Source organism: Balaenoptera musculus, chromosome 21 (genome assembly GCF_009873245.2).
Source record: "Balaenoptera musculus isolate JJ_BM4_2016_0621 chromosome 21, mBalMus1.pri.v3, whole genome shotgun sequence".
Lineage (NCBI taxonomy): Eukaryota > Metazoa > Chordata > Mammalia > Artiodactyla > Balaenopteridae > Balaenoptera > Balaenoptera musculus.
The window spans coordinates 9,080,065-9,096,833 of NC_045805.1; the positions used below are offsets into that span (position 1 = coordinate 9,080,065).

General features: G+C 39.2%; 1 protein-coding gene across 1 annotated transcript in view; it reads left to right on the forward strand.

Moving 5' to 3' along the window:
* Window positions 1-16,769, forward strand: part of CSMD1 (CUB and Sushi multiple domains 1) — a 1,821,542-nt gene that overhangs the window by 913,906 nt on the left and 890,867 nt on the right. The window contains exon 5 of the mRNA XM_036838958.1: window positions 13,200-13,407. Coding sequence (XP_036694853.1) covers window positions 13,200-13,407 — 208 coding nt within the window. The remainder of the gene's footprint in view (window positions 1-13,199; window positions 13,408-16,769) is intronic.

The following is a 16,769-nucleotide window of genomic DNA, read 5'->3' on the forward strand; positions in this document are numbered from 1 at the left end:
GTGCCCAAAAAAACACATGTCCAATTAAATGCCATTCATTGTGACAGGCAGTGAAGGAAGTGTTTAATAGCGAGGACTTGGTCATTCAAGGTCCTGCTTTCTTACTAACTAGCTCGACATCATCGACAAGCTGTCTGCAAAACCTCTGGTTCTGAACCTGTTGAATTGGATTGATGCTACTTTTTTTTTTTTTTTAATAATTGAAGTACAGTTGATTTACAACGTTGAGTTACTTTCAAGTTCAGAGCAAAATGATTCAGTTTGGATTATATATATATTATATAGCTGGATTAAAACTACTTTTAATTTCATGGGACTGGTAAAGTTTAAATGAAATGCTTGAAATACTTAATACCAATAATAGCTATTATTATTGAAATCATTATCATTGAAGAGCTAGAATGGAACAAAAATGGAGACCGAAGGAGGCCAATTCATCCTCTGAAAAGCTCTTAGAGACTAAAGTCATAGAGCATAGTGCATTGTTTTCTATTTTTAAGATTGGTATTAAGTCATAAACATTTTAATTGACAGCATTTTCTTCTCAATATCCTCAATATTATACAAAGTAATAGTTCTCTCTCTCCCCATAATTGAACATAATGAGTGTTTCCAGTGTTTGCTTCTACACATAATGCTATAATTAGTGTCTCTGTACATATAACATTGCTTTTGTTTCTTCTGTTTGATTATTTCCTAAGGATAGAATTCTCAGAATGTTATTTATGCTTTGCATATTTGCTGAACAAATTTCTATGCCGCAAGTATTTTCACTACAATTACTCTTGGTTTTGATGTTAGTATTTCCTTTTAATTTGCTGAGAATTTACTAGCATTAAAATGATGCCCCAAAGTTGTTTTTTTAAATTTCCAGTAGAATATATTTGCTGTCTATTTGTGTTTGTTCATTTGTTCTTTCAAGAAACGTTTGTCCAGGAGAGACAAGATGTCAGATACATTTAACAGTCAGGTCACTAGACTTTTTCTGTCAAGGGCCAGATAGCAAATATTTTATGTGTTTCAAGTCATATGGTCTCTGTTTCCGCTACTGTAGTCAGTCATTTTAGAGCAAAAGTCTCTATAGACGCTACCTAAACAAATAGGCATGGCTGTTTCCAGTAAAACTCTATTTACAGTAACAGATACTGGGCTGTGTGTAGCCCACAGGCTGTAGTTCGCTTACCTTAGTTCTTCGCTGGGGCTACAAAGTGAACAAAACAAGAAAAATGCCAACCGCCATGAGAATATCTTAATGGGTAAAGGTAGACCATATAAATCGAAAAAAAAATGAGTGAAAACAAAGATGTCACATATCCAATCGTAGTACGTGTTCACAGACTCTCTCACTAAGACAGTGACATTTGATTGAGCTGTGGTGACCAGTTGCTTGGTTTGCCCTGGACTGTCCTGGTTTTAGCACCGGAAGCCCCATGTCCTGGGAAACCACTACCTTTGGCTAAACCAGCATTATTTGGAGCCCTCGGAGAGGTGAGAGATTAAACTGTATGAGAATGGCAAGAGCATGGTCCAGATCAAGGAAACAGCCAGGGTTTTGGTCCTGAGTGACCCCAGGGTGAGTGGAGAATAACGCAGCAGCCAGTATGGTGGAGCAGAGCGGACAGTGTGTGAATCTGGGAGAAAAGGTCAGAGAAGATGGGCGTTGAAAGATCCTGGGAGCCCCGTGGACCATCATACAGACTTTAGCTTCTATTCTGAGCAGCGTGGGAAGACACTGGAGGGTTTTGACAAGAGAAGTGGCATCATCTCATTTTGAACGTAAGAGCCTTACGCTGGCTGCTCTGTTGAGCAAAGAGTATATGGTGGGAAGGGCAAAGTGGGAAAACCTGTTAGGAAGCCCCTGCAGTCTTCAAGGTGAGGGATGATGTCATGTTGAGAGACAGTAGGAGCAGGGAAGGCTGCAAAATGCATTTGGGTTAAGAATACAGCTTAGAAGGGTCAACTTTTCAGAGAGACTTCTCTGAAGACCTACTGGATAGTAGGTTCCCTCCTGCCTCTGACCCAGGGCATTCTTTATCCTATCATTCTTATTCTTTATCATTGCATTAAAAAAAAAAAACAACAAACCTTATAGACTTCATTTTTTCGAGCAGTTTTAAGATTACAGAAAACTTGAGCAGGAACTAGAGAGCGTTCCTATATACTAATTCCTCTGCCCCCTGCACAGTCTCTCCTATTCTTAATATCTTACATTAGTGTGGTACCTTTGTTACAACTGATGAAATGATATTGATACACTTTGACAAATGCATAATGCCATATATCCGCCATTACAGTATCATGTAGAATGGCTTCACTGCCCTTAAAATCCTCTGTGTCCCACCTGTTGATCTCTCCCTCCACCAGAAACCCTGGTAACCCCTGATCTTTTTACTGTCTCTATAGTTTTACCTTTTCAGAATGTCATATAGTTGAAGCCATACAGTATGCAGCCTTTTCAGATTGGCTTCTTTCTCTTCGCAATATGCATTTAAGGTTATTCCGTGTCTTTTTGTAGTTTGGTAGTTCAATTCCTTAGTTTTCTGAATATCCCATTATATTAATGCAACAGAGTTTGTTTATCCGTTAATCTATTGAAGGACATCTTGGTTGCTTCCAAGTTTTAGCAATTATGAATAAAGCTGCTATAAAAACAAAACAAACAAACAAACAAAAAAGAATACAGTTTAAAGACAAAGCCAGTAGAATTTTATGACGCAGTGGTTACAGGATATGAGAGAAATAGGAGAGTCATAGATGACACCATTTTTATCTAAGCCACTGGAAGAATGGGGTTCCTATTTACTGAAACTGAGAAAGCTAGGGAATTTCAGATTTGGAAAAGGAAAGGTCAAGAATATGATTTGGGGGTTAGTAAGTCTGGAATGCTATTTAGACATCCATATGGATATGCCAAGTTGGCAGGTGGATACAAAAAACTGAAATTCAAGAGAGATCTGAAATTGAACTACAAATTTGAGAACTGTCAACATATTTACCATATTTACATCCACATAACTGAAACTAGATGAGATCACCCAGGTAGTAAATGCAGTTAGGAAGAAAAGAGGTCCAAATACTGAATCCTGGGCACTACACCAAGGACTGGGAGATGGAATCAAAATAATGAGGAGATTGAGAAGAAATGGTCAGTAAGATTAGAGGCAACCATGTGTGTAGTATATAAAGTAGTAGTGAATAAAAGCATATGTACACATTGTACTAGTGTCATTTTTTTTTTTTATTTTGTTGCTATACTATACCTTTGTATGATGTAATCATTGGTGGAAAATGGAAGACGGGTACACAGAATCACCCTGGACTATTTTTGCAACTTCTTATGAATTTGCAATTATTTCAAGATAAAAGAAAGTTTTAAAAGTATATTGAGAAAAAAAAAAAAGTATATTGAGAAAAGTCCTTCAAGGAGGAGGAGATGGATACCTGTGGGATGTTGTTGAGTGCTTGTATAAGATAAGAACTGAGAACTGACCATTGGATTTGTTGGTGTGGCTGACGTGAGAAGAGCAGTTCTTGTGGACCAGTGAGGACAAAATCCTGACTCAAGTGGGTTCAGTAGAGGATGGGAAGAAATTAAAGATTGCAATTATGTACATTTCTTGAGATGTGTTTCTGGGAAAGGGATTTTTATAAATAAAATTAAAGGTCAATATGGAGTCTGGAAAATAGACGTGGAATCAAAAGATAGTTGCTTTTTAAAAAAGTTTTTGAATGGGGAAAATTATAACATGTTTGTATGCTGAGAGCAGTTCTCCAGTAAAAAGGGTAAATGATCATTTGTTGGGAGGTTTGGCTTAGAAACTTGTTCAGGGGTGAAAGCAAGAGCACAAACGGAATTAACCCTAGGTTAAGAACGTTTACCATTCATATAGGAAGGAAATTTTATGAGCAGAAAAGCAGATAGGTGATCAAATATGGTGTCAATAGATTGTAAAATTTCTCTTTTGATTGCTTCTATTTTCTTAGGGAAATAGGAAACAAAATCACCATGTAGTATTAAGGATGTGGTAGGATATGCTGGCAGGTGGATGAGGAAGAGGGTACAAAATGGTCATTCCCCCCGAAAGAGGACTGAGTGGATGAAGGGAACAGAGTAGGAATGTCATCATTGAAAGCCAACTTGGATGTGGTCCTTAATTTAAAGTTAGACCCATCAATGTATTTTTGTTTTGGGTTTTTCTCCAGCCATGTTTACCATGGGAGAAAATGTGGATTTGCCCTGATTTGAGTCTAAGGTGTTGACAGTGGAGTTATGGCAGACACAAGGGAGTGACTGAAATGATGGCCATGAAATCTGAGGATGGCAAGGGGAGGAATGGGGACATGAGGGGCCTGAGGGGAAGGAAGTGAAAAAATGTCAAGATCAGGGAACTGTAGGTCTATCGGTGTCAAAGAATTATTGAAGTTAAGGTATTTGAGGCAGTGACCTGGAAATATAGAAAGTGGAGGTCTGAGAATGGGACACCCCACATTGCAGCTCTGGAAAGTGATCGTTTATTGGTATTGAGAAGATGAAGGGTGATGGTGGGAATGAATGACTGTGTGGGGTTAGGTTTTTTTTGTTTTGTTTTGTTTTTTGGGGGGGGTTAGGTTTCTGGAAGAGGGGCCGAATGAACTGAAAGGCCAATATTCAGAAGATGATCTAAGTCGATATCGAAATCAGCAAGAATCAAGACAAATGTAGAGCTGGAGAAACTGATAGTGAGCCAGAAGTAAAAATCTGCAAGGACTAATGGGGCTGCCCAAGGGATGTTGTAGATGACTCCAGGGAAGAAGGTATTGGATTCTGAGGCCGAGAGACTCCACGCTGGGGAAAGAACAAAAGTAGTCCAGAAGTCGTAATGAGATGCGTGTTGGTGGGCATGTAGTCCAGCTCTAGAGACAGTGGCGCTTGGGCTATGGATGCTGAACATTGACCTTGGGGAGGATTTCATGATGCAACATTCTCAGAAGACAGCCGGCTTCCATGAGAAAGAAGTGAGGGGATACCTCAGAAGTGGCTGAGACGCAGGAAGTTTTGCTGATAGTTGACCTTGAGTTTCAGAGGACCTAGCAGAAGGGTTTTAAGAGTTTGGGAGAGGTAGGGGTCAGACACGTGAGCTTTGTACATCTTTGAGCGAATGAGGGTCTGAGGGGATGAGAGGTGACCTAGGAGACCAGCGTTTCTTCCAGTGTCTTCAGTACCTAAGGATGAAGGATGTAAGAGGTTAACCTCCTGATGGTCTCAGGCGTAACATAGGTGGTGCTGAGGCTACAAGAACAGTAGCAGAAGATCTGGGCCCCCTTTCATTCCAGCCCCTGGAGGAGTGGAAACCTGGGGAAGAAGGCTGCCTCCTGATTACTGGGCTCTGTGTGACCCTCTCCTCCTTCTGAAGCAGCTGCTCAACTCCTGGTGAAAGCAGTGTGTAGACTTGGAAGGGCAGTTTTACTCAAAGCAGTGATAAAATGGTCAGAATAATTAAACTATCATTGAGTGATCACTGCATGCCAAATTGGAGAAAAGAATAATAGCTGTTTTTACTGAGTCGTTAGTATTTGCCTGCATATTGTTCTGAGCACTTTACAGCTGTTGATCTATTTAACCTTCACAACCACGCTGTGAATAGATGCCATTATTATCTTCATTTATAAATAACCAAACTGAGGCCCAGAGAAGAGAACTTGTGACACAAAAGTGGGAAAACCTGGATTCAAACCCAGACAGTCTGACTTGTAGGTACCAATATTCTACACAGCCCTAGGGAAGGTATATTAGAGAATATTGCCTAGTATTAGACATTGAACATTATAAATGTGTGTGCATTTCTTTTTTCTTTCCTGGATGTTTTTCATATAATTTTTAAAATTGAGAAGAAACTATACAACCCATTGTATACCCTGCATTTTATAAATTCAATATTCTAGGTCAGGAATTTGTTGAAGCAATGTTACAGATGCTCGGTAAACACTGCATGGTTTGGTTTGGGTGCAACATACTTTATTTAATGATTTATCTGTTGTTAAACATTTAGTTGGTTTCAATTTTTCTTTATGATAAATATGGCAAAGTATGTCTCTAAATAATGTTTTATTCTGTATTTTGAATCATGCCCTTAAGATACATTCCTAGCAGCATTTATACCCAGGCAACGCTTATAATAATTTTACAGTTTAGGATGAAAATTTTGAAAAGTTTTGAAATTCCTTAGGGGAAATAGTGCACTCTGATTTCTGCTTACAGTTAGAATTATTTTGCCCACTTACAGAAATCAGTAGGTTCAAACACATCTTTTATTAAAAACCTTATCTGCTTCTTGGATTAACTTGATGGCATTCAAACTTCTTTAAGCTATAGAATGTTTTTTTTTTCCAAATGCAAGATTTTGTGAAAATTCAATATAGGACACGGATTTAAAGAAATAATTGCTCTGATAGACATTTGGTGTGGGAACAAAGCCCAACCACTTGACTTTATTTGCTACTTGGAACCTGTGAGTCCTACATGTGGATGTCCTAGGAGCACAATTTTTAAAATACAGAGTGAAGTGACTCAATATATTTGCATTATTTTATTAAGAAGTATTTTGTGTGCTAATTTTTGCAGTCAAGCATTTACCTGGCAGTTTCGAACCTATCTTCATTTTCTTTCTGCATAATGTGTAAAAAAAGGTGTGTGGGGGGGAGATGATGGAATTCTAAATAGCATTTACTTAATTAGATCCCCCCAATTTTTCAGCTTCCAGACAAAAAATTCCTCTGGATATAGCAAAATTAATGTTAAAGTAAAATTTTTGATACATTTGTACTGCTGTGAACATCCAGGGATAAAAGAAGCTTACATTATGTTCATATAACTATATTATTTAAATATTGGCCAGAATTATTTAGTTTATTTTAATGGTTACTTATTTTTTTTTAATACATTTTACTTTTTATATGTGGTTTTTAAGTTTACATCAGATGTTTACGGAGCTCGAAATAATTCTTCAGTTTCCGGGAAGATTGTTCATAATCTCCCTTTCTTAATGTTTTGCTTTGATTATTTTGCTTTCTCTGCCTGCCTTGGCTTTAATTCTTCTTGAAATTTCCCCACTGCTCTGCTGAGAATAAAAATAATATTTCTGGACTTGTGGCTTAGGTACTTGATGAAAACAAACAAAGCAAAACAAGCAGTCAACTAAACCCCTCCTGGTCTGCTACCATGATGAAACTTTCTTCTTGGCAATGAATTTTTGTCTGAAATACCTCTCTCCTTAGAGGCTTGCTGTTGTTTTTAGTAGAGTATTATTTTTTTCAACTTCATGCTTGAAAATGCCTCCTATTTCTATAAATAAATTAACTTACTTTTCTGTTTCTACTCTTAGAAATGATATAGTTTGATGCCATGCTTAGGCCCAGAAATATATATTACTGTAGTCCCATTTTTCCTACTGAAGGTGACTGAGTATAGGCTCCAGGTAACTGGTATATGTACAGGAAATGCTGAGTCATTCACACAATGAAGCCGGGGGTGGGGGGTGGGGGCGGAAAGAAAGAAACTTTACTGAGTTCCAGGCTGCCTGCTAGGAATAGCAGACCTGTGCAAAGGCAAGCTCACAAAGCTTATGGTTCAATGCTTTGCCCTTAGCAAAGTGCTAAGAAGTTACAGAGCAGGATGAGGAGACAGGGAGTGGTCCAAAGTAGATGCCAGTTCATACACAGAGGTCAGAGAAGGTGGACCCAGGAAGGGGACTAATGAACAGACCGGAAGGCAGGACAGTGAGTGCAGAGGCCCTGGGGCAGGGACACACTTGGCTGTGGTCCTAGCAGGCTGTGGTTAGAGAGGGATCAGGAGAGGTGGGGTGGACAGAGGCCAGCCAAAGTGGGCGTGAGATGGGGGCATTGGGTCAGATCACCTAGGGCTTCTCAGGTCCTGGTCGGGTTTGATTTTATTCCAAGTGGGGATACGGAAAGTTTACCAGTTTTGAGTGGAAATTTTTAAGATTCAGGTTAAATTTTAAAAGGATCAGTCTGGTTAATTTGAGTGAAACAAATTCCAGAGAAAAGATGAAAGTAAGAAGATCGTTTAGTTTTCAGTACTATTGTGTGTGTGCTTGTAAGTGTATGTGTGTGTGTGTGTAAACAGAATTAAGAGATGATTCCAAAGGTCTGTGGCCATTATGTAAAATATATATGTTAGATATATATATATATATATAAATCTAGCTAACGATCTCTAGTTTTGAGACCTCTTTATCTAATTTTCAAGTAAAGCATTTGTTTTTAGTATTTTATTTATGAATAATTAGAGAAAAAGTGTTAAATTGTTTAGTTACTATGTTTTTGCAATGTTACTGATTTATAACCAGTGAGGCCTGCCTTGTGAAAGCATATCTCAGAAATTATAAACTTATGTATTTAAAAATATAATTTGTCATATAAAATAATTTAAATTACATTTGTCACACACATATTTTCCATCAAAATACTAATCCTAGTGTTAGAGATATGTTAAATAAAAACAACATTAAATTTATTATATCTATACTGATTTTTCGGTTTTTCTAAAGAGTTAACATATTTCAGTTTGGAACATTTAATAGCTATTTCCTAATTAATTTCTTTATCAAAAAACTGTGTAAAGTGTACCAAAATGAGAGTATTTTCAAATACTATTGCAGCAACTCGAATTCTTTTAAATTACTTTAAATAAACATATTATCTAAGGGGAAATATTTATAGTCTTCCTATGTTTTAATAAGTTTAAATAGGTCAAATATCTAATCAATGATTTATCTCGGCTTAAAGAAAGAATACTACACAGTATTTTAATATGGTTTTAATTCCTCTTGTTTAGAAGGATCTATATAATACCAGTGAAAAGAACTGGGAAAAGCACTAATTAAATTCATCTAAATAATTGGTTCTTAATGAGGGGCAATTCTGTCCCCACAGAACAGTTGGCAATGTCTGGAGACATTTTTGGCTGTCACAATGGGGGCGATAATCTTGGCAATTAGTGGGTACAGGGTAGGATTCTGCTAAACCTTCTACAATGCAAAGGACAGCCTCTCAGAACAAAAAATTATTTGGCCCCAAATGTCAGTGGTGGAGAGGTTGAGAAGCACGATCTCAGTGTTATCTCTTTATAATAACTTTAAAAAGGAATTTGCTTTCTCCTTGCTGCTCTTTATTATAGGAGACACCTGTAATAATGAGGTGTAGGTACCTCCTAGAAAATGCAGGGTCTTCCTTCATGTACATTTCCCGAGTAGATAACTGAAAAAGAGATATGAGTGAATATTTTATGATTGTGGATATCTCAGATTTTCCTAATTTTGCCTTGGAAATTGGTGATGTCGTTAAAAATTAGGACAGGGATATATGATACTGTGTCTCTACGTTCCTTGGGGCCTTTAGATTGAGAGATTTTTATCTCTGAACTCTGAACTGTCACTACTACTATTGCTGCTACACTAGTCTTACTATTACAAATGACAACAAAAGCAAAATCAGTAAACACATATTGAACCACAGTAGAGTCTATTGCATAATGCTGTAAAGACCAGCTGACGTAACCCATGGCCTTAGCCCAAGGCTAAGGTCGTAGAAGTGTCAGCTTCATCCTCGGGTCCATCGAGATACCAGCAGTTGCTCTAGTAAAGTTCAGTTATCGTCAGTATTTTTTATTGGGCACTTCAAAAATAATATATGGTGAGATACAAAAGTAAGTAAACTATCATACATGATTTTGAGAGGTTTTTTTTTTGGAGATTTTGAGAAATATAAAGAGATTTATTAAAGGACTGGGCTCACTGGATTTGGAGGCTGAGTCTTAACACTTGCAGTCAGCAAGCTGCATCCCGGGGAGACAGGGGTGTAAGTTCCAGTCCGAGCCCATGTATGAAGGCAGTCAATCCAAGAGACTGAATTCTCTCTTAATCCACCTTTTTGTTCTATTCAGGTCTTCACCCTCACAGACACACTCGAATAATGTTTAACCAAATATCTGGGCTCCCTGTGGTCCTATCAAGTACCCATGACACCTCTATTATCCTAGCCTCAGTCCCACGAGAGTAGACTCTGAGATCCAGACTTAGTGCAGCTAATGTATTTGGGAGGTGATTCAGGCAGCAAAGTGAACTAGTGAGGAAGTAAGGCAGGAAAGTGAAGAATGCCATTGAGGTGTGTTTTAATAGGGTTAGTCTTGTGGTAATTGGTACTAAATCTCTCTGGGGCTTATCTGATACTCCATGTAAGTTACAGTTTAAAATTTCCCCACCAAGGGGAGAGAAGGCGGAGAATTTATTCACCACATTCCATCCCTCACTGTTTCTGGGTTATTCCTGAGTGTATTTCCCAGTCTCAAACGGGGCTTATATTACCCTTCCTCACATGCTATTACATTTTAGACGTGTAAAATGTTATAGTTTAGAAAACAAATTATCTTACAAAACTGGGGAAGAAGCTAAACCTGTTAAAATGTTTTGTTGGAAAAACATGTGAAGCACCATTGCAGTTGCTGTCAAACACACACAGACATATTCAAACACACATACACATGTTACCTCACTCTGTACAGTTTTTTATTAAGTGTATTATCCAATGAGTGGTATGAATTAGTTTTGTTTTGTTTTATGTGCTTAATTATCAAAGAAGATATCATCAGACCACCTGATAGTGTTCTGTAATATTTTATTTGAAATGCTGCATTAAGAATTATAATACATCCTGCATCTGTTTAGCCTGACATAATTCTAACTGTAACTCATTTAAAAATGTTCTGTGGTCATTAAAATATCTACCAGAGAAAACACAATGGTGGTTGCAGCCTTGGAAGAATTATAGTTTTTGTTCTCTGCCAACTTTTTAATTTTCTTTCTCTTCAGTTTCATTTTCTATTCTTTTTGTCTTCCTCATACAATCTACTCCTAGTCCCAACAGAGCAACCATAAAATCGCACCACTTGGCTGCGCCTGTGATGGGCACCCCAGGCTCCTCTGGAGTTAGTGAGTACAGAACTCGCTCGCTAGGCCGTTCAAGCGTGGTCCTCCATGACCTGCTCAAGCCCTCACCTGAAGTCCTAGGAAAATCTGGATACTTAGTGTCTAAACTCTTAGAGTCATTGGATCAAAGGAAGTGACACTGGAAGTTAATCCAGTTCAACCACCCTTTTAAACAGAAGGTAGATGTGTTGCTGAGAGATCACGGCTGATATCAGCTTGCAGATACCAGCACAGCTCTGTCAGCTGATAAAATATTCCTATACCAGGTAATATATAGCCACTTCCTGGAGCCCCTGGAAACACGATGTCACCCCAGCTCAGTAGACACCTCCTACAGGTCCTCAGATCTTCCGACAGTTGAGCGACCAGAGGGAGAAAGGCTGCAGGGGAGGAACTCCAGGGCCCTGCCCTAGAGCTACAGCCGAGGTCCGTGGTTGATGTCTGGTACCTGTGCATACATACTCTTGTCAGATAGGTTTAGCGTCACCTCTGTTCGGTCAAGGTCACCAAGATATTTTCCCCAAGAACCCAGTATGCTTCTTATCCTCTTCACTCTTATTTTATGGTTAGAGTGTATTATGCACACAAATATACCTGTTTCAAGGTCTTCTAAATCATAAATAATGCTTCAGTGCATAGGTTACAGTTTCAGAAATCCAGAATAATTTGATATGAGTGGTTCTCCTCTAACACTTGGGAAGGAGAGCTGTTTGCTCGCCAGCTGAATTACAAACCACTTATGCAGTCTTCGCTGTCAGATTTAATATATTTCATTTTAATCACCCAACCACAGCATTGGATTTGAAAACTTTTAAGTTTATATGTGTGTGTGTGTGTGTGTGTATTAACTTTTTATATATAAGTGTGATATGCTTATATACACAGTTTTTTATTCAGTAGTCAATGTAAATATCTGTTCCAAGTGATCTCGTCTGTCTAGTCCCACAAGCTGCCAAAGGCAAATTTCCCATCTTGGTAACAGGCTGACTTTGTCTATCACTCTAATTGTAGCGCTGATGTCCCTAATTGTTAAATACAATTGTCCCTTGGTATCCACAGGAGATTGCTTCCAGGTTCCACTGCAGATAACAAAATCTTTGGATGCTCAAGTCCCTTACATAAAATGGCATCATATTTGCGTATAACCTGCACACATCCTCTTGTATACTTTAAATGACTTCTAGAATACTTATAATACCTAATACAATGAAAATACTATGTAAATAGTTGTGGGCATGCAGCAAACTTAAGTTTTGCTGTTTGGAACTTTCTAGGAATTTTTTTGTATATTCTTCATCTGTTGGTAGAATCTATGGATGCTGAATCTGCAGATATAGAGGGCCAAGTGTATACTGTTTGCTAGGATTATCTGATAGTAAAGAAGGAAGGGAGGGACAGTATTTACAGACTTGTGTTAAATCATGTCATTTCACAAATATTTATCTACCCTATACATACAGTTTACTACGTACATAACGTTTTGTAATAGATGATTATATAAATTGAATACCATCTATTTTTTACTCTGTGGAAAAAGTTACAGGATCCATTTCTCTTCAAAACAATATTTATTCCAATGCTAATTTGTATCCTAAATGTATTTTATCTTACTGACCTTTTCCTTGTCACTTTTCCAAGATAATCCATTTTAAGTTTTCACGCAACTATTTCCTACTCAGAACTTTTTTATGAGTTGATGTGTCTCTGTTATCATATTATTCAAGAACTTATCTGAAATTCAAAACCAAGTGCACATTCCAAACTCTACAGGACATAAAGATTAGGGCAACTGCTTCTTTTAAGATCGCTGTATTTTCAAGCCAGCTCTCAAAAAATGAAGAAATGATGGCCACATACTGTTAAGACTCACAGTGTCGCCGACTTATTTCCGTCTTCCAAGATGCAGAGAAAACCTTTGAAAATACGGTTAAGCTGTCTGTGAACGTCAGGTGTATAGTAACTGCACGTTCCAGATTTTAGAAAAGACACAATTTCACGTCTTTCTATAGTGGCAGTTCAGTTAACAATGCGATGTAATGGGTAGACTTTTTAAGTCTTTCTGTAGAACTAAACAAACCAGGAGAAACCCTTTGTCAGATTGCGTGTCGCTATTCGGGGTTCAGAAAACATGCGTCACTGATGGAGAGTGACACTCTGTGGAGGTGCTTGTGTATGAGACCATTTTCAGTACGCTTCCTTTGCTTCTGTCCTTTGCAGCTGAGGGGGCCTGTGGCGGGACCCTACGGGGCACAAGCAGCAGCATCTCCAGCCCCTACTTCCCTTCAGAGTACGAGAACAACGCCGACTGCACGTGGACCATCCTCGCAGAACCCGGGGACACCATTGCTTTAGTCTTCACTGACTTTCAGCTCGAAGAAGGATACGACTTCTTAGAGATCAGCGGGACAGAAGCGCCATCCATATGGTGAGTACTGGACGGGAAATGTCCTTACCACTTCCCACAGTAGACTTCAGAAAGTTGTGTTCTTTCCTTGCCTTGCTCTTTTGGCTGCTAAAATGTCATCTATATTGTGACGGACTTCAAAGTTTCTAAGATGTCTTTGTGCTGGTATTTGGAGCTGGAGATGTTATCTGGCCTTGGGCACTGGAACGTATCATGTCCTCATTTTGGATTCTTATAAAGCAACACAGAAGATGGCAGCTAAGTGAGCTAAGCTAGTTTTGGATTTGGTCTGGAGCTGATTCAGTGTAAACAGATATTTTTAGACAGTGGAGATTTTAAAATGTCATGTCGCCAGCCATTTGTCGCCTCTGCTGCAGATGTGTGATTGTGTATGTCTTTTCCTCCCTGGAGATGATGCACCAAATCATATAACCACCTATGAGGGTCACAGGCAAACCATAAATACTAACCCGATATATAGATAATGCCAGTCATCTGATGATCAGTTCTCTGGTGTGTGTGCTAGTGGTTAACAGAAGAAAACCTGATCAAATCCATTACAGTCTCTGGTGTATGGTGTTTCTTGTGTGAGAGCAGCTCTAGCTGTGTCTATAAGTACAACTGAAAAGGGAGAATTCGAAGAATAAATGTTTAAAGACTTAGGATATACTTTAAATTATGTTGTTTGTTACGGGTTGAACTGTTTTTTTTGTTTTAATTTTTCAGTTTCTTAGCATTTTAAAAACTGCAGCTGTTATCTATTTCAGGTCTTGAACAATAATGAAACTTGACAATATGTATGTTCAAATTAAGTTGGGATAGAGGAAATGTTGGCTGTTTATGCATTGGTGGAGGAGATGAAATGAATGATTTTGAATATCTCTATAGGTTTAAGTCTGTATTTCAGTACAGAGACTGAAGGATAAAACTATCAAACCTGACAAACGTCATAAACGGTTTTATGTTTTAAAACAATTAGCAACATTGAATTTTATTTTCCAAGGCTCAAAACTCAAAGCAGAGGATTCATATTTATAGTTGAAGTCATTTCCTTTCGTTAGTGTTATTGTTCTTATGTTAAATGCTACTTCAGTTAAGAGAAAAATAACCACTGCCTCTGTGATCTTTGTTTTTAATTTCATTGATCTGAACAATACTTTTAGATCAGGCAAGGTTACCCTTTTGCTTATTTCATGTTATACAATTTAAAGACTCAAGGATTGGTTTATGTTATTATCTATCTACCTTTTTGTAACATCAGAGTTAGTGGAAACAGATACCAAACTGAAAGCTGTATGTCCTGGATTTTGCTCCAAGTTCTGTCACAAACCATCCTTGTGACGTTGGACAAATCATTTAACTGCTTGTATAAGAAGGGGCTATCCTAAATGAGCTTTTAAATTAATTCATTCAACATCTACTGAGTGCCTTTCTCTGTGTATCACTGTAGGAGATTCAGTGATGCAACACCTTCCTAGCTCTAAAGTCACCTTGTTTTGGTTTCCAGAAAATCATTGCCATGCAAAACTACATGGTGACGGTTTCTCAGAAATCCAGTGACTCATGGTAAAGGCCTTACTTGTGAGAGATTCTAGAGATGATGGGCATCACCTGGATGGTGAGGTGTCAGGCTGGGGGAGAGAAAAAAAAGTAGGCATATCGGAGGATGATTGTAGATTCCACGGTCAAGGTTGGCTTTCGCCAAACAAATGCCGTTTATGTAGGAAAGGAAACTTGGATGTCCATATCCAAGTCCGAAAGAAAAATAGGAATGCTGAGCAGAGATGCCAGTCCCAGTGGCGCAGAGCCTCGCAGAAGGCCTTGCGGCGCATTCCCACACCACGTGACCGCCCCGAGCAGGGAGACCTCCTTCGGTTCACCTGTCTTCAGTAGGCGGTCCCCAGGAGTGAGACGATGTTACTTGACTTGGTTTTGCCCGTTTCTTCTTTTCTCATCCCCGCTGGTTTCTTTTGCATCCTCTCCTCCTCCCTGTTTTATCTCCATCGGTCCTTTCCCCCGACGCGGGTCCCCTCCTACTTCAATACCAGACTCAGAAAAATGTGCTCGGACGGGGTCTTGAATGTGCTAAAATTGCCATCTGTCGGAAATGCCAGGTGAGGCCACGGCAACCTGCGGGGCCTGATAGCAACAACTCACAGTCGTGACATAGAGAATATTGTCGTGGCAGCCAGAGAAATTGCCCTGTGTCTTCCTGGTGTTTGGATTCAGACTGGAAGACGTTTTCCAGCTGTCTGAAATCTCCCCGTGTTTGCCAGGACGCCAAGATCAATGATCCAGCAGCAGCTGGGAAGAACTGGGCAGTTGTTGGAAAAGCTGTCCGTGGGACTTTGACCCTGGGTGCCTTCTGGTCTGATAAAATGGGTTGCCTGTTGGTTCATCGTGATTTCTCTGTTTCAACAGCCATTATCAGACGGAGAGTTGTGGTGAACATTATATCCTCCTGATGATTTGTATTTTCCTGATGGCTTGGCACAAAAGCCCCGTGGGGTAGTTATTAGTATATTTTTCCTCTTTTGATGAAGCGTCTGAGAGGCACGAAGGGTAAGAGATGGCAAAGCTGAGGGAGTACTGGCAGAGCTCCAGCTGGATCTGAAGGCCCCTGAACCCAAACTGTGTGTTCTTTTTACTGTAAGACCGTCCCCCCAATGGAAGAACCCAGGTCTGAGCTTAATGGCCCGTCAGGAAGTTCCCTTTTCTCTGTTTCAGGACTGCACTTTGGATCCTAAAGCCTTGGGCAGACAACCACCATAGCGGGGGAGATGGGCCACTTGAGAAGCCATTTAGCACACACGCTGCATCAGGAAAGTCAGGGACGACAGGGAGAATGTCAGGGATGGCACTGAGTGTTTATCACAGTTATAAAGAGAAAGATCCTGACGTGGCATAGGACCCCTATTCAACAGAAGGCTCTTCAGTGGAGGCAGAAAAGGAAAAGATGGTTTTCCTAAATCATTACTGAAACACACACCGGGCACATTTACAACACAAAACAGGATCGCTTGAGTTACCTTCTCAGATTTATACAAATGCATAATAGGGCTTATCTTCAAAAGAGTATTATTTAACCGTAACTTGTCAAGTGACGGCCTCTGAAATGTTTCATGGTCTAAACCGGTACATTTAAAAGATTTACCCATCCCCGAATTGCAAGAAAAATACTAAGCGGCCGTGTAGGTGGATGCACTTCCTTTCAGGCACAAGGTTACACGGCAGCGGCAGTAGGACAGTGCTAATGGCTGTGAGTAGAGACAGTGCACACACACGTATAATTTTCCAATAATCTATTTTTAAAAGACAGACTATACAAGCAAGGGCACTCTGAGAAGAAGCTACTTGGAAAATTGTTAAGAACAATAATAGGA